The 18,949-nt window shown below is 38.8% G+C and overlaps 1 protein-coding gene and 1 long non-coding RNA gene across 9 annotated transcripts in view; one reads left to right on the top strand and one right to left on the bottom strand.

Moving 5' to 3' along the window:
- Positions 1-617: 617 nt before the first annotated feature.
- Positions 618-18,949, bottom strand: part of ASPH (aspartate beta-hydroxylase) — a 115,350-nt gene continuing 97,018 nt past the window's right edge. For all 8 annotated transcript variants that reach the window (XM_048061642.2, XM_066993025.1, XM_048061640.2 and 5 more), the window contains 4 exons: positions 15,333-15,468; positions 14,353-14,444; positions 10,720-10,853; positions 618-4,855 (listed from right to left, as the gene is read on the bottom strand). In XM_048061642.2, coding sequence (XP_047917599.2) covers positions 4,705-4,855; positions 10,720-10,853; positions 14,353-14,444; positions 15,333-15,468 — 513 coding nt within the window. In that variant the 3' untranslated portion in view covers positions 618-4,704. The remainder of the gene's footprint in view (positions 4,856-10,719; positions 10,854-14,352; positions 14,445-15,332; positions 15,469-18,949) is intronic.
- LOC106039042 (uncharacterized) lies at positions 13,195-17,066 on the top strand. The gene is made up of 3 exons (XR_007162526.2): positions 13,195-13,412; positions 14,515-14,553; positions 16,932-17,066. It is a non-coding gene; the product is annotated as an uncharacterized lncRNA (long non-coding RNA).

An 18,949-nucleotide genomic window follows, 5' to 3' on the forward strand; every position in this document is an offset into this window, starting at 1 on the left:
ACTTTGTGATTGCCTCATCCATACTGCTTGTAGGGGGTCACTTATTTCATATCTAGCAAAAATTATTCTTAACTTCTGAAGCCCTTATAAAACTGTCAGCTAAGTGGAAGGAGCTGTGTGGGCAGCAAACAGACAATTTGGAATGCAATTATTTAATTTTAACGATGTGTTTTTCCACAGGCAACTCCGGAGCCTATTAGATGTGTGCGTGTGTGTGTGTGCGTGCGCAAGGGGGGTACTAGGGAGACCCATTGGACACATTCACCACTGATTAATGGCTCAATCCAGATTTTTTCATTTAGGTCACAATGACAAATGAAAGCTCTGCAGAGCCATTTACCCCCTTCCCTCCTGCAGCCAGTGAAAGGTATGCAGTGAAAGGCAGCAGAAGGGTATGCTGATTGCAGTTGCGGGCCATGGTTAAATGAAAAGAAAAACTTAGAATTAATTATTCAGTGCAAGCTTCTCCTAGAAAGAAATGTGGACAAACAGAAGAACTGAAATGCCAAAGATCAGTTTGTTATCTCTCTCTCTTTGCTCTACCTGCAAAAAAGAGTCCCATCCCTTCACTGAAATGGAAACCAGATTAAAGAAATAAAAGAAAAATCGTTATCAAGTTGCATGTGCAGTGACTTTATTTCCTAAAACAGTTACAACCACTGTACACACCTTTGTCTTCAATTTAATTGCCATGCACTGACAATTACTAGAACGTGGTTGGCACCAACATATCAAAAATAATAGCGTAAACCATATATAGATAAAATGAGATGATAATAGGCAGCACAAGAGCTTTCCATACAACTCTGGAACATCCACTGAATTAATTTATAAACGATACACTGAAAGTGATGGTCTAGTTCAACTGGACATGGTCATCATTAACAAATGGAGCAAATAAATGCTGCCTTCATTTACAATATTTTAAGCCTGCACAAGCAGAAAGGACATTGACAGACTCTGTTAACACACCTGGGATTTACCCGCTTGTATACGTACAGAATAGCCTCATTCACAATAAACTTCTCCTGCAGCAGTGTGTTACTGATACAAAGCCTGGCCTCCATGGCAGCACGTCTTTAAGGCAGTGAATGTTCCCAGCAAGGCAACACAGGAATCAGAAAAAGAAGCAGACACTCTGAGGCTTGCAGGAAAATTAAATAAGATGATTGAGCCCGTTTATCTTTTGGAATTTCTTCCATTCCCCCTCCCCGGCATTATAACCTATTACAGAAAACTGCTCTCCTCCCTTCCCTAGGCTCATGAAGATGCACAGACACTGGGATTTGTCACAGAGAACTTGCTTAAAGCGTAAAGTAAAACAAACAAAAATAAACCGAGACAGACATTGACTACTATACTGCAGCATTAATGAAGAACTACACTTTGGTTTGCATTTTTTTCTGTTAAGACACTTACCGCCACTGCCATTGAATCTTTGCGATGACCCACTACTGTTCTTTCAAGTGGGAGATGTTTTGCCCAAAAACTGCAAATATCACTGAAATCTAGCCCTTGAAGATTAATTATTGAAGGTCAGAATTATTTACTTTTTGACTGTGACATGAATAAATAAATACAGATATATAAGGCATCATACGTAACTGTAGGATCTTATACAGACTCTGTGCTTGCAAGCAAGGTAGCTACAGGCGGGAAGGAATACCACCTCTTAACATCGTGACAAGTACATACTACCTTACAAATAGAAGGCTATACTGCCCTGCTCTGGCATTTCCCTCTGTAAATACATCTAAAGAACAAAATGTTTAATTTGCAATGGCTCTCCATTTAAAAAGCATTTCCATTCACTTCATCCATTGGCATTTTCAATTTGTAAAAGTTTTTTCAACATGAAATACTGGATGGCAAAGAGGAATACATAAAATAATATACCACTTATTCGCTGCCTAATTTCCTTGTTTTGCTATATATATCCTCACCATTTATGTACTTAATTCAATAAATGTATCTAACAAAAAGAGATGCTCTCAGCTCCTTGACAGGTAGGCAGAGAGTTGAATCACTTTAGTGTTGCAGCAGCTATTCACAATACACCTTCTCACATTCAAGGCACTTAAGATTGCAAATGGCCAATATGTCACTACAAAATTTAATGAAGAGTGCTACTTTGGCACACACAAATTTTGGGTAAATTACTTTGATCTATTTGTTGATTGCAATCTGAAAATATAAGTAAGAGACTTCAAAGGAACGATGAAACAATCGGAAGGACAGCGAATTTTTATAAATAAAGCTCTAAACTTTTTACCATTGCTTTAGTGTTTATTCTGAGCTATAGAAACTAAAATGCAATATTAATTAAAATACTCCTAAACCACTAGTTTTAGTTTAAACAGTTCTTGATTCCTTCTTTACAAACTATTTCTTTATTTTACAGAATTACAAAATAGTTTATAATTTGTACTGCTTGATCACTGTACAGATACAAAAAAAGCCTCTGACAATTTTTTAATTTTATTTTACTATGGGCCCTTGATATAATGGGTACATATTTCAAGTTTTGTACATGATTCTCCTAACGCTCTCCAAAAGTATTTCTGTATGTTTCAAAGTGTGAAACAAATCTTTTCAGCTTTCATGATGATTAATTGAGAACTGTTACCTTCTTGTAGATGGAACTGTGTTATTGTTGATTTGGACAACACATTAAAGCCTAATTAACATTGCTGCCTAAAACTTACTCTTGATCAGAGAGAGTATCAGTATGTTTTATTTATTTTTTAATAGTCAAAAGGAAATTAAAGTGCACACCTCCAGAAACTGGTTACAACAAATTATGGTGCAATCACCATGTGTTATGTGGCATTACAAGATTTAATTACTTAATAAAATACAAGTCTGAAAAGCATTCAATTGATGGAAATGCAAACCTGTATTTTGCTTAGTAAATGTTGCATTCTGATCATGCAGTACGTGCTGTAGTGCCTATAATACTTAGATACCATGACATTGTCTCTGCAGTACAAAACCACTGAACATTAAAGAAATAAGACAACTGTTCAGTATCCTTTGGACAACGAAGCCGAAGCTGTGAAGACTAAGTAACGTTAATGTCTCCTTGCATAGTACCTCTCTCACAACCTTTGCTAGAGATGCCACTGCTCCTGACAAGCTTGATGAGAGCTGAACATCCTAGCACACCTATCCACACCCAAACACTGGTTTTGCAGGTCAGTTGATAACAGCCAGTCATAAACAACATCAGTGCAACCTCTGGTCTGTCTTCCCTGTTAGTGTTCTCAGAAGTTAACAGTGGAGGGTCCTACACCCTGAATCTCCCACGAAATAGCCGAGATGCAAAAATCAGCAGACTGCTTTAAACATCCATGAAGATTTATCTCTTGAAAATAAGGCCTTTTTACCATATAGTAAATTCTGTATAGCAAATGCAGAGTATACTGTAAATGGTACTGTGATAAGACTGCGTCAGTATTACATCATGCATTTCAAGACAAAGAGAATACCATAAGCTCAGTTAAAGGATCATTCTAGCACTCTGTAGGATGCTGCCAGCAGAAGTTAATACAAGTTAATAACCTGAAGCTCTTTGCTTTGCATTCTGTCAGAAAACCTTGAAGGACCTTGTCCATCTGCTCCAATCTCAAGGAATTCTTCATAGATATTTTTCTGCTGAATGACCATCCAACTTAAAAGGAGCCTGTGGAAGGAGGTGCCTCAGACTCGTGTTGGATAGAAAACAGTTATCACAACACAAGCTTTTATAACAATAGGAAGAACAGCAGCTCACCGCATAACCTTAAGAATTGTTGAGCACTTAAAGATTCAAGTCTACAGATGTCACATTTGCTCAACATCTTCCAGAATCACATTACAAAATTGAAGGTTACCTGCTAAGAGAACTATTTTGTTTTAAAAGAACAACACTAAGCAGCTGATTATGCAAGTTTCCATTCTCTTGCCTCCCTGGAAATGCAAAGGCCACAGTTGGCAAAAATGAAATTTGTTCATATACAGTGTTTTCCTTCTGCTTATAGCTAGAGATGTACTTTGTATATACATTATTTTAAAAATAGTGGTTGAATAAAAATCTGTTCATAATTATGCTAGAAAAATAGGTAGAAAAAATACAAAACACACATAACCCAATCACATTATCTACAGTTGATAACATAGGGACATATCTTATACCTAAAGCAGTTAACATTGCAACTGCACATGATTTTCAAAGTTGATTGTATGCATACATCTATAACTCACATGCTGCTACCCAGATAGAAACCTGGGAAGCATTTCCTGGATGTAGCATAGCAAATCTTGTGCCTGAACATGGCCAGGCAGGTAACTGATTGGTTTTGTATGCATAGTACGGCATGGCAAAAACATCTGCACATTCCTCAGCTTGAAAAAACAGACCTATTGCTCTTTGGCTGACAAGATTTGTATTTTCAGACTTGCAGCCAGAAAAACAATACATATCAGTGCTATATCAGTGTGGAAAAAAAAAAAGAAAACATGAACAAACAAACAAAAAAAACATGGCTTGCCCTTTGTTTTTTTTTAAACTCAAGTCCTCTGTAATTGTAAAATGCCATTGTTATCTCTTCTAACCCTTATAATACTAGTATTCCTCATGTGCAGGATAAATTAATCCTGCATGCTTCTATTTGCATACTCTGAAGGGTCCTCTTCTCCTCTGTTCTTCACCTCAGAAGTAACCCGTTAAATAGCAGGAAGGGTGCGTCTCTGTTGTGCTGATAACTCAGGGTGCCACACATCAACAATAAATATCAGGCGATAATTTTCAGCATCCTGCCATACTTCATGCTCGAAAGAGTCATCAAAAATAAGAACTTTCCCTTCCTCCCAGGTTCTGCAACACAAAAAAAGAACATGCTTTAGTGTAGTATTTGAAGTGCCATGGAGGCTCTTATAGGCAAGATATAATTAAGATACAAGAGTAAGACTCAGATAAGAGTATCTGAGTCTTAACTGACATAAAGCTACAGAAAGATCTGTCTAATGAACCTTCATATTATTGAGGGATTGTTTTCTCTCCCTCTGCATAGTTATGCCCATATGTGCCCACATACATATTCAGACATTTGCAATATTTGTTATTTATTTAATTTTAATGAGCTTAGTCCAATAACCTGGGAACATTCATCAAGCTTAGAGGTATAGTACTGGTACAGTAATCAACTTCTCCCCTTTTCTAATCAGATATATACATAATGAGTAATGGAAACTGATGGAATGATGGGCAATATGTTTTGAAAATAAATTACGCTAAATCAGTCTGCTTTTTCTGAAAATCAGAACAGCAGACTTTAGCCCTGATCCTGCTTTATAATATCAGGGGTGTTATCAGTCTTGTCCCATAAATCCATTCAAAGCACAGAGCCTACAGATTTTTCTTCAGAGGAAGGTTGCAATGACATAGCATACGCTAGGTCAGGTTATATACTGTTGAAGCTGAACTGAAAGGATGAGACCACATAATGTGAACCTCTTCTGCTTGCCAAGTAATGCTAAGGTAGAGATCATTGAATGGGACCTAACTACTCTGGGTGAGCATTCATTGTTACATGGAAAAGCCAAGTTTTAACAGCGAAATCTTTCCAAGATCTGCACCTCTGTTAGGCACAAAAAGAGAAATATAATTTATTCAAATTGGCTTATTTTTGAGAAACTCCATTGTTTGAAAAAAAGAAAATGATTGGATTTAAAAGCAATGGCAAGAGCCAATAGAGAGGGGGAATATTAATGGTTGAAAGAATCAGCACTCCTTTCAACTTTATGAAATATAGAATCACAAAATAATTAAGGTCAGAAGAAACCTCAGAAGATTATCTGTTCAAAGCTTCTGCTGACAGCAGGTCTTGCTGCAAAGTTAGATCCAACTTTGAGGCTAGATGAGATATCTCAGGTTATTATATACTAGATTTTGAGTATCTACAGCGATAGCATTCCATCATCTCTTCTAGTGTTTCACCAGCCTAATAATGAACATTTATTTCCTTGCGTCTGTTATGTCTCAGAGAATCATAGAATATCCTGATTTAGAAAGGGCCCACAAGGATCATGGAGTCCAACTGCTGCCTCCACACAGGACCACCCAAAAATCAGACCATGTGTCTGAGAGCATTGTCCAAATGCTTCTTGAACTCTGACAGGCTCAGTGCTGTGACCACTGCCCTGGGGAGCCTGTCCCAGTGCCGGCCACCCTCCCTCTGGGTGAAGAACCTTTTCCTAACACCCAGCCTGACCCTCCCCTGCTGCACCTTCATGCCATTATTCATGTCTCATTCTATATCTACACACCTCCAAAAAGAGTTTGTCTTGTGCACAGTCACCCATTGTCAGCTGAAGACTCCAGGCTCCCCTTTAGCCTTCTCTTTTTCAGGCTCCGAACTAATTCTTTGAGTCCCCTCAGTAGAGGACTGGAGCATGTCAGTTTTTTATAATGTCAGCTTTTTTAAACCTAATCAGCTTTTTCTTTTTCAACCTCCACAGGAGTCATTTTAGTTTATCTGTGACTTTCTTGTGCTGAAGAGCCCCCAGACTGGACACAGAACTGCAGCTACAGTATCTCGTGTCCAGAAGAGAGGGAAAAAATTGCTCCCCTCAAACTGCTTTATCAAAACGACAGCACATGTTGCTTGTCCTCTGGGACCTTCAGTCATTTTCTGCAAAGCTGCTTTCTATCCAGTCATCATGCACCCTATACTGTTGCAAAGTGTTAATCTGTTATCAGTTAAAGGGCTTTGCATTTGCCTTTGTTGGACTTCATGAAGTTTCCTTTGGCCCACTTCTCTATCCTGTTGAAATCTGGATTCATAATGTTGAGAAGAGGTTTAGTGCCTGGTTAATTGCAAACTCAGTACTGAAAAAAATTGGCATCTGATCAGTGAACATTAGTGATAATGTCACCACACTGTAAAACGTCACTGTGCTAGCCATTTGTCGCTTGTCCCTCAGATCTCAGACTTGGCTTCTGCACTTGGACACAGCAGCTGGTTGTGCGTTGCATGGTTTGTCTATTGTAAATTCAAGCAGTGCTATGAGCAAAGCAAATTTATTTTGCATTGCAACAAGACAGAAGCATGAGTGATTATTCATCCAGTCTCACCCGAAAGAGTGTAACAGTCAGTCAAGTCAGTAACAGCCAATGTTACCTTCTAAAGTCACTCTACAATGACTACATAATAAAGTTTTTCAACAAGATCCCTTGGGAAGCAAAGCAGTCCATGAGGATTGATGCCATTAAAGGGAATTAGGAACTGTGAACAGTAGTGATGAGAAAGAAGCAAAGATATCATAATCAAAGATGGAAATATATTGCTTGGCTCATTCATGTGTTCATTCACATGTAAACTTTCTTGGGGAAAAAAAAATCAGGGTGAAAATGAGATTCAGAGTCCTAAGCCATCATCCTAAGCCATATTTTTGAACATTTAACTCAACAAAAGCAAAAATCAACGTTTATGGGGCTGTGCTGAAGGGACATGTTCTGAAGGGAAATGGAAATTGAGATAGAAATGATCATCTGACTGTATTTAAAACAACTGTGGACAACCAGCGTAACAGTGAAAAATTCACACTGTCTTGCACGTGGACATCAGACACGAAGGCCCACATAATGAGCCTTTTGCAGGTTTCAAGTATAATCCTGTGCTTTTTTTCTGGTACCAAATCAGCTTTCCAATAAATAAAAATGTTTTATGTCATACAGGCCCTGAGTCTCTGCTACTGCACTAGAATTACATTGGTATTATTCCAGTCAATGCTGTAATGTGGCAAAGAATCAGGCTTTTTTTTTTTTTCACCCCCTCTAAATTAAATCAAGCCTGAACAGCACTGCACTAAATAGCCTGAAAGTGTAGCTCAGTAAAGGACAATAAAAACTCCAAGCATCCAGATGAAATAGCTTCAGAGGTTAAAAGCAGGGATCTGTCATTTGCATCATACTGGGTCAGGCTGTTTTGCACAACAAAGAAGTCATAAAGTTGACAGAACTATTAGCCCCTTTTGGATAGATTACAAAAAACACCATTAGCATGCAAATAAATATTTTCCAGATGCCTTCGTGGTGTGAGAAACACTTCACAGTGGGACCACAGGGAGGATATTATTCTTGTCTGGTGCTGAGCCACTTCGGGATAGGGTTTTATGTCACCTGCACGGCTATTATTTCACCTGTCGCAGGTGAGATCTTGGACCGACTTCTGCTTAAGGTTGTAATTCTGCAGCTTCGTTTCAAAACATGATTACCATGTCTCACAGAGATGTTTGATTTTGATAACTAGATATTATTTACCTCCCATTTTTGTGCAGTGTACCCTGCACTTCCCAGAGCTGGGACTTCAGAATGGCCCAACGACCTAAAACTACTATAGCTGTGCTGGATAACAACGAGGTGCACAAGCTCCTAGCAGCAACATAAAGACTCCTGTGCAAGTGATGGAGTAAAACTCAGTATTAGAGAAAGCTGAGTTGTGTGTACATCAAAGGATGAGCTGCACAGTAGCATTTCCCCTCTAAACACCTGCACTGGGTGACACAGAGGTAACTGGGCACAACATTCTCATTATTTCTCTATCTTGTACAAGCAGCAGTGGGACAGGAAGCCAGAAAAGGATGGCATCAAAGCACTGATCCCTGATACACTAACCTTCATGCTTGAGCCAGCTGAAGTTAGAAACCACTACCTTCCTACTGCTCTGAACCACCAGGAGAGGAGGAACGGAAAATGCTAAAGATATGTTTTTCTCCTGACATCATTTCTTTCCACAGTAGTTCACCCACCTCTTTCACGGAGAAAGGGATGTAAAAAAAAAAAAAAAAAAAAAAAACCTTTTCGTTAATAGTGAGCATACTTTCAATGTTTTCAGTGAAAAAATCCTGTCTTTGACTATGAATGTGTCGCTCTTGCCAAAATCAACTAAAGCTAACACATTCCAAAACAGGCGGTAGTCAGCTCTTGAGTGCAAGTTTTACATTTCAAATGAGTGAGTCCGATGCATAAGAATGAGCCAGATTCAGAAGCCTAGACACTGAAGTGCTGTCTGCAGCATACCAGCAGCAACATGCATTTTTCCACTTTGCCCTGCCACATCCCTGATGCTGAGGGGCTGTTGCTACCAGGGGGGTGTAGTTATGTTCATTTTCCAAACCACCATCCCTTCTGCTCAGATTAAGACAAAGAAGGGTGGCCAGCCTAATGAGTGGTGAGCTGTGGATACCTGGTCTCTTGGGAATAGATAAAAACCACCACTTTGTTCACACAGGCCACTGAACAGCCACCCAATGGTAATTCCTTTCAGTTAAGACAAATCTGAATTCACTGTAGTGTCCTGCAGTGAAAGTACCCCACATCTCCCTATTAGTCCTCTAAGCCTGTTAGCTACCTCTACCTCCATCCCAATGCCTATCTTAAACTTGTTTTGGATATTGAATTGGAATGCTGGAAATAAACATGTTTGTCACAACCTAGGTAGTGTAGGTTTTATAGCTTATTTAATAGTCTGTCACAGTCAACGTTATCTTGGTAGGAGCCCTAACACATCTATAGCGACATTTTTAACAGCTGGATACTTGTATCCTCAAAAATTCTTGTAGTTATTTTCAGATGTGGAGAAAAAAAACCAACAACTTTGCTATATATTACAGTCATGCAGGCAGGAGTGGATTTCTCTATATCAAATATAGCTGTACATTAGCAGTACGAAAAGATTTCAAAATTAACACTTGTTGCACTCAGATGCAACAGACAAAACAAAATCTTCCAGTTAGATATATAGAGATATATAAATATTAAGCATTATTAGAAGTCCACATAAGTCTCAGCAAGTTAAGTCTTCAAATAAAAAAGTAATATAGTTAATACTATATTTTCCTGTGTTTAATAATATCATGTAAAAACCTATCCCATTCTTAAGTTTAGGATTTTCTCATATTTCTCAGGGGAGTATATGCTCTGATTATAACATCTAAGCCATTGTTTTTTCTTTTTCCTTTTTTTTTTTCTTCCCAGAAAACAGGGACAAAACTGGTTTCCAAGTCAGCATAATTTATCCCTAAAGGGGCAAGAATTCTTACTCAAAATGTACTTTGAATAAACTTGTTACCTGTGTAACTTGTTGTGCCAAACACTTTATAGATGTATTCATCTTAAAATCAACTTCACTTGGAATATTTTTAACTGAGTTACATTGAATTAGAACAAATGTTTCTGCTAGAAACAATGCTTCTGCAGAAATACAATAGTAATTGGTCACAGAGGTGAGAACAGGGCTATAGCTTAGTCTCAGCTTTTGCTGAATAAGTGAAGAATTCTAAGGCAAAAAATAAAATAAATAAAATAAAATAAAATAAAATAAAATAAAATAAAATGGACACCTCTGTTGGCAAGTATATTAGATTGGCATTGTAAATGTAAACACAGACATTTCATAGACTAAAAACAATGTTATTTCCACACTATAGCAGAAAAGAGCAGCTTTGTTTCCAAAGATCCTTCTGGCATTGTTTGACAACTGACATTTATATGTTGTAGCAAGAGTGAGCGTGTAGGTTGCCTGTTTAATGAAATATACAGCACCTCCTGATCAGTGAAACATTTTTTTTTTCTTCTTCTCTTCTTTTTATTACATGCAGCACCACAACTTCTCAGGATTGAGAAAGGTGGGGGAAAATGAATGACCAAAGTGGGGGGGAGGAGGGAGGGTGGAATACCTGTTTTCCTGGGCACAGCGAATTCTGCAGCCTTCTTTAGGTATCACCAAGCCCAAATGCATCCTCAGCCGACAATTGGTGGGCCCTGTGTGGGGCCATACATGAGTCCCTGGATGCATTACAGAATACTTGATCTGCAAGAAGAGAGAGAGGACTTCAGCAAAGCCATTTTTACAAGCATACTGCTACACGTTCAGGACTTCATAACATCTCATCCACGAGGACCAACCAAAACTGCAATGTCACCTTTTGTTAGTCTCGGCAACAATTGACTGATTTCACATCCTGAAGGTGTACAATACTACAAAAAGCAAGTCTTGCTGTGTGCATGTGCATACTTTTTATTTTGTTTAAAATAATCAGAATTGGATGAAATGGAAAGATTTACAGATGCACTTGTTTAAAAGGATGGACCACAGGAGGCACAAGTCCTGTGTTAGCTGGTGGCCCCTCTCAGATGACAACAGGGTTGTGACAGTCACTGGCAGTCTTGGCTGCAGCAACTATGGGATGGCGGAGTTCAGGTTCATAAGATGAGGGAAGCAGGCAAAAAGCAGGATCACTACCCACAGGGTTCAGGAGGGCAGACTTGGTCTCCTGAAAAAAATCCCATGAGATACACTGCTGGAGAGAAGAGTAGTCTAGGACAATAGGTTGATTTTTAAGGATCACCTCCTCCAGCCTCAAGAACAGTTTATCCCTACGTGCAGGAAGCATGGAGATCCTGAAAAACTGAAATATAGAAAGAATTCATACAAGAGAAGAAAGCATGGTTAGATCAACAAGGAAGAATACAAAGACACTGTGTGTGTGCAGGGAAGAGGATAAGAAAGGCAAAGATAATCTGGCGTTGAATTTGGAGATGAAAGCAAAAGGCAACAAGAAAGGTTTCTACCGGTACATCAATAAAAGAAAGTCTGGGGAAAATGGGTCTAGAGATGGCTCTGCTGCTGAATGTGGCAGGAGATTTGATGACCAAGGACATGGAAAAGGCTGAGGCACTAAATGCCTTCTCTGCCTCAGTCTTTACTGGTAAGACTGACCTTCAGGAATCCCAGGCACCTCAGAACAGCAGAGAAGCCTGAACCAAAGACTTACCCACAGGTTAGGAAACATTTAGACAAACTCAACAAATTGTTTCGTTGACCCTGATGGGTTTTACCCGTGAGTGGCGAAGGAACTTACTGATGTCATGAATCTACGCACAACCTCTGAAATGTCATGGTAACCAGGGTAGGTTCCTGAGGACTAGAAGAAAACAAACGTTGTTCCTGTCTTCAAGGCAGGCAACAAGGACGATCTGAAGAACTACAGGTCAGTCAGTTTCATCTCAGTGACAGTAAATAATCCTGGAAGCCATTTCCAAACACATGAAGGAAAAGAAGGTGATTGGGAGCAGTCAGCATGGATTTATGAATGGGAAACCATGCTTAACGAGCTTTCTACAGTAAGATGCCTAGCTTGATGGATGAGGGGAAGATTGGTGGGTATTGTTTATTTCAACATTAGTAAGACTTTTGACACTGTCTGTAGAATAACATCCTCGTTGACAAACTGATGAAGTAGAAACTAGGTAAACTGACAGTGAAGGGGATGGAAACTGGCAGTTCAGCCAGGTTCAAGGAGTTGTGATCAAAACACAAACTCCAGCTCACCAGAGGTATACCCCAAGGCCCAATACTGGGTCCAACACTGTTTAATAGCTTCACTAATGACCTGGATGATGGGACAGAGTGCATCCCTTGGCAAGGACAGAAAATTGAGGAGAAAGGGTTGATACACCAAATGTTTTTTGCTGCCATTCATAGGAACCTTGACAAGATGGAGAAAGGAGCAAACAGGAATCTCATGATATTCAACAAAGAGAAATTAAAAGTCCTGCACTGGGGAGGAGTAACCCCAGGCAGTACTACAAGCTATAGAACAACTGTCCGGAAAACAACTTCACAGAAAAGGAGCTCAGGCTCCTCGTAGAGAACAGTTTGGACGTGAGCCAGCAACGTGTTCTTGCAACAGAGAAAGATAACAGCCTCCTGGACTGTATTAGGCAGAGTCCTGCCAGCAGTTTGAGGGAGGTGATCCTTCCCCTCAGAACTGGTGAGACATCTTGCGCGCCCAGTTCTGGGCTACCCACTACAACAGAAACATGGACATCCTGGAGCAAGTCTAGTGAAGGGCCACAAACATGATTAAGGGACTGGAACACCTGACATATGAGGGGAGGCTGAGAGAGCTGGGACTGCTCAGCCTAAGGAGAAAGCTCAGTGGGGATATTATCAATATATATAAATACCTGATGGGAAGAGTGAAGAGGATGGAGCCAGACTCTTCTCAGTGGTATCCAATTAAAGGCAAAGAGGCAATGCACACAGATTTTGGAATATGGGTAATTCCATTTAAACTTAAGAAAAAAACACCTGTTTTTTCTGTAAGGGCAATTGAACACTCGAGCACGTTGTCCAGAGAGATTGTAGAGTCTCGATCCTTGGGCATTCAAAAACTTGACTGGACAGTGCCCTGAGCAACATGCTCCAGTTTACCACACTTTGAAAAGCGGGTGGACTAGAAGATCTCCAGAAGTCCCTTCCCTTTCTGTGATTCTACAACCCAATGAACAAGAAGGGTGAATATCGCGTAACAGTGGTGAGAAGCACCTTTTCAACTGAGAAATCTGCATTTCAGGATCGGACAAGGTATCTTTGATAAATCTTGTATTTTAGGACATTGCTAGCTCTCCAGCTTCAACAAAATGAGCACAAGAGAATGTGTATCTAATGCCTTAGCTGTTCCCACCATCTGAGGTTTCATCTTACCAGCAATTCCTTATAACAGCAAGCAATAAGCTCCAGTGGCTGGGGTGAACACAGATGCTCTATTCCACTGCCTCTGCTACAGTGAGATACGTTAGGCTTGATTGCCCTGTCAGACCCTAAAGCAACCCAAATAACTGCTACTGCTGGCTATGCAGAAAAGTTATTCATACCCCACAGAAATACTTTTATAACCCTAATAATACTTGCATTGTGGAATGATTACTGCCATGTATGCTATCTGCCCACGCAGATCAGTCTAGAAACTTCTGTGAGTCTCATATATATATATGTGTGTGTGTGCGCACTCTACTCAAGTATTATACAAATATTTAAACATTCCTGAATCACACACAGGTTATACTATGGTTGTAAAGTAAAACTCTGACAAGTTTTACCCTGGCATACTGGGATGAAAAAAATGATGAAGAAAACAGTAACTTTCCTCTCTGGCATAGATCTATTTTCAGCTGTGGTGTGACAGTTTTCTTGGGGTTAGCTGTACTGACTGTGATGACCTCTTAAGCCACTTAGGACTAGGTTTAGTAAGTTATTACTATCGGTTGACCCATGGTAAATAACTACTTACCCAACATGAGCTCCCTGTGATCACAAGGGAAAACGGTTTTACTAAAAATTCCATAGAAGAGCTTCAGCTAATATATTTTCTCGTATTTGCTGAAGGCTATTACAGTATTAACTTCATTGTGTGTCTGAGCCATCATTGAATATATTAAGGTCATACATTCCTCTATACAAATTTCTTAACATCACCTTCTCACAGCTTTAGGGATTCGCAAAAATGAAGAAGTTTGCCAGGTACCTGCCCTCTTCGGCAGCCTGTAGCTTCTGGGAATCTTTCCAATAAAGCACAAGTTTTCGGAACACCTTTGCAAGCATTCTCGTTTTTTCTTCCTGGTGAAAATAAGAGATCGAACATTCAAAAGTGCAATGAACAAACAGTCCCTTGTTTTCTACTTTGCAGAACAGCAACAAAGCTGTCAAAGAGCTGACACCAAAAGAGGTAAATAATATCATACACATTTTACAAATTATGCAACAGCAAATGCTTACATATTATAATATTAGAGTAGCCTGCCACTTCTTTGCTTTTGAATTATTTGTGAGAAGCAGGCTTTCTACCATTTTAAACATGATTCTAAAAGTATGGTTATACTTTTATTAATGATTAAGTAGATCATTAAAGTATAATCATTAAAAAGACAAAAAATGCCACCAATATGATACCATTTCAACATCTGATTATATTTTTGTATATCTTGGCTTTTAATATTTGATCTTACAGTACTCTTTCACGTGTAAAGTCTTTTAAGAAGTTCAGGTCATTCCAGTAATTGAGCCTCCCACTGCAAAGCTCAGAGACAAAACAGCAGGCTTATTAAAGCTCATATTCTATTTGCCCATACCATTTCTGAATGACGGATCTCACCTAGCTGGCAACACAATATTGAGGATATGTCTTCTTCTGCTTTTCTGTCTTCCCTCAGGCTGATCTGCACATGCATTACCATGCAAAATTTTGGCAGCTTTGCCAGGAAATTAGTATTACCCTCAAGGGATTCTTAGAAGTGCTCATGGGCTACATGGTTTAGAATAAAGAATTCTTGTTCACTGTTGCTGGGGTCTCAGACACTATTTTATCAGATCCTTTCTTCTGCAGACTTAAATAATAGGTACAGTGATTTAAAAAACTATTCCAGAAAAACTGTGTTGATATTCCTTATTACACTATATTAATGTGAGAAAGTGAAACTAGGGAAAGAGAAATACAAAATGCTTTACCTTGTTGCCATAAAGTAAACTGACTCCAGTCTCCCTTTTCTCGCAGATTCTCATCCTCAGGCAAGAAGAGGCTTTTTTTCTTATCCATCACAGCAAGCCCCTCATCCCGAATAAGTTTCCAATTTTTTTCTAAGGACTGTTGTGAGAGCCATGTTAATTCACTGAGCTTACTGCATTTTGCTTAAGTGGCTTATTTTTTTCCCACCATTATTAACTTTTTTTTTTTTTTTAACTTAAAAGTACTTTAAAAAAAAGAGTTCATCATTATCAAGTTTCCTTATGTCAATTCCCTTATGACAAGTTAAGGCAGGAAACCCAACTTTCATAGTATTCTTCAGATTCAGTTACATTTGTATTGTAAAATTTCAGTAATCCCCAGCCTTTTGCAGATTAGGCCTCACTAACTTGCTTTCTGATTAGCCTAAGGGCTCTTTAACAGATCATTTTATGTTGCAAGCTAAGAAGAGTATTGATCTTCTTAAACATAGCACATGCTACCTGGAAGCACTCTTGAGACTAGAAAACTACTCACATAACCTGAAACTCCAAGTGTTGACAGAACATCCTAGTTCAAAGAGGACAAATGCAAACATGCTACTTAAGTTGACAGTTATGATTTAAACCTTCAGAAAGGTTTGCGAAGATTCACTTGCACATTCTGATGCTATTGGAAGAGATCAAATACAACTTGAAATGCCAGGTGACAATTTATGGATACAACCATTAAAAATGTGTAAGCTGCCGTGTACTTCATACATACCAAACCCACAAGACTGTGGAATTAAGATTTTTGTTCTCTGCTGCCTTAGGACATTCTACTTGTAGAAATCAGGTACATTAGAAACCTTGTATTCTACCAGTGATAAGTCATTTTAATGTTACAGGAAGATAAATGAAAAACCCACTGTGTAACAATGGATCTGGATAATAATGATGTGACTTCCATTTCTCAGCTGCTTACGTTACTCACTAAACCATATTTTTGGTGAATAGTTTTCATTTTTCCTTTGTGCTCTTGAACAAAGCGCTTCTGTAAGACACTTTCAATCAATTTCAAACTGAAAATAGGCTAAAGTGTGTTCCTACATCGCCTCTTTATATGATGCGTAAAGCTGAGTAAAACTCCAAAATCTTTGTAACACAGGTCAGACGAGGTAATATAACCGCCCCTTTTCAGCCATATGGTTATTAGCTTTTCACCATTTAAACAGTTGCATCTTCCACTTCATTTTTTTTTTCAATTAAAAGTCAAGCTGATCCTGCAAAGTAGGTGGTACATTGATATATCATAAATGGTTCTGAAAACAGCCATGGCTAGAACATGATGTCTATAATACGGTGACCATCTCCCAGTACGGCAAGCCTAAAAAGGCTAAGACCTATGAAAATTAGGATTGTGCTGGTGTTATTTCAGTACTCTTTTTCTTCTAGCAAATTGCGTTCTCTCATCCATCAGTAAAGGGGAAAAGCACTCATTGTTTTTTCTGCTGCATTCATCCTCTTCTCTCCCACTGATGAGTTTCCATAACACTCCTTTAACAATTAAGTAGAAACATTTTCAAGAATATCTTCCTAAAACTGTTTTTTTCTGAAATGCAGGGTACAAAACAGACTGAAAATTTCCATCTAATCAGAGATAAACAGAGGAACAACACTGGTACTGATTCAGCACTATCATTTCTACACAAGGAAATACCAGCTTGCATACCTGAATTTGTACTGGTTGCAGAAGAGAAAGAAAAAATGAAGAAGAGAAAGAGAAATGAAAAACTTGCATTTATATAGGTTTCAATTTAAACTGATACAGATCAACAAAATTGGAAAACTTTGAAAGACATTACAAGTGCTTCTCTGTTTCCTCAAACTCCTAACCTTTCTCCTGAAAAACAAGAAGGTAAGAAGGAGCTTTCACCCACACAAACAAAAAGATGCATGAAGAGCACTGGTGGTGCAAGGAGATGCACATAATGGCAGCTTTGTCACCTCTAAATTTTCCACAAGTGACAGGCTGAAAGTCAACCTGCAAAGTTGTGTGTTTGTCCTTGCCTTTTAAAGCTCCTTCCCTAGTACATTGGATACAAAGCAATTTGAATACATATCATTGATTTTGAGCCAGCTCTTCAACGGTTTTAGATACAACTGCCACTGAAATCAATAGTCTCTCTGTACTCATGAGAAACTGGACCCCCACCTGTAACACATACTGATAATGCTTTACTATGACCAATAGGCAACTCCTATGTAGAAAGGAAGAGGAGAGTTACACGGGTTCAAACACAGCTCAGCCTTGATATCCCTGATTTTACAGACTCTTAGGCCAACATCAAAGGGCAGGAATGGATAACACCATTAAAACATAGTGGCTAAGTCCAGGACGTGGACTTCAGGCTACTGAACCAAGAGCTAGCATCTACAGAAAAAAAGCTAAATACGCTCATGCTGCATAATATGTAGGGACGCAAGCCTCAGGCTGCAACAGATTCATATTGTGTTTGGTGCAAATCTTGATTTCAAGTGAAGGATCAGGTGGCAAGCAGCACTGGAGCATATGTACTTGTTTCCTACCAGCTGATTCCCATAAACCTCCATATGGCTTTTTAAACACAGTTCCTAACAATAATGTAAGTTTACAGTTGCTTTACATCTGGTAATAGTGTAGATTTTATTGGCAAAGAAATTATTGTATTTAAATAGGGATTTCTTAATATTGCTTTATTTTTATGTGTGACTGTATTATATTAAAAAATCCTTATTCTGTGCTGTCAAACCTTTTTCAAGGTATGGTCATAAATGCCACAGACAGAGATTAAGAGTTTACTACCCCTCACGTGAGGCATAACTACTGACCACATGTGCATTTCAATCCATTGGACTATAAAATAAAATCATGGTAGTGTCTCCACTCCATTTCACTTTGTTACCAATACAGAGTAAGAAAGTATTCATGACCGTTACAGTGCATTGGCTGGGGACCTCCAACACCTCTGGGCAAGGGTCACTATTTAAAGCCATCCCAAATAGGGTCCTTGCACTAATCTGGTCACTCACAGTGCTTAAACATCAGCATGCATAAGCATTATCTCTGCTCTTTTCAACGCAAGGCTTCCTTAAGGCATCCAGCCACACTTTAAATGCACAGTTTAGTTAATTTTTGCCATCAAATATGAAGGTTTAGATTTTAGTAGCCAAACAATTGAGCCCTAGCTGTCAGTCTACAGAAAACATCATGGATTGTGCTGTTGCCAGTACTTTCATTCTCTTTCTGTGCTTTTCTTGCTGCACTTGAAATTTTTAACTAATAAAATCTAAACAATCAATGAAAATTGATGATACAAGATCTACTTTAATCAATAAGCTATTCACGGTAGTATGCTGTTGGCAAAGCATCCTCTGGGTCATTTCCAAAATCAAAAGACACAACATAAAAAAAGGACAAATTTACCTAGGTCATTTTCTATGCATTGTTTTCAGCCTGGTGAAAAGTGTCTAGGATCCAATAGCTTTGTGCTGCTTTTATTTATTCATTTATTAACTGAGTACCAGAATACAAAAGAATGCTCTACCAAGGTTCCATAAAAGATACCAGAGATGATGCAATGACTCTGTAACACTTGCAG

This window comes from Anser cygnoides, chromosome 2, assembly GCF_040182565.1.
Source record: "Anser cygnoides isolate HZ-2024a breed goose chromosome 2, Taihu_goose_T2T_genome, whole genome shotgun sequence".
Lineage (NCBI taxonomy): Eukaryota > Metazoa > Chordata > Aves > Anseriformes > Anatidae > Anser > Anser cygnoides.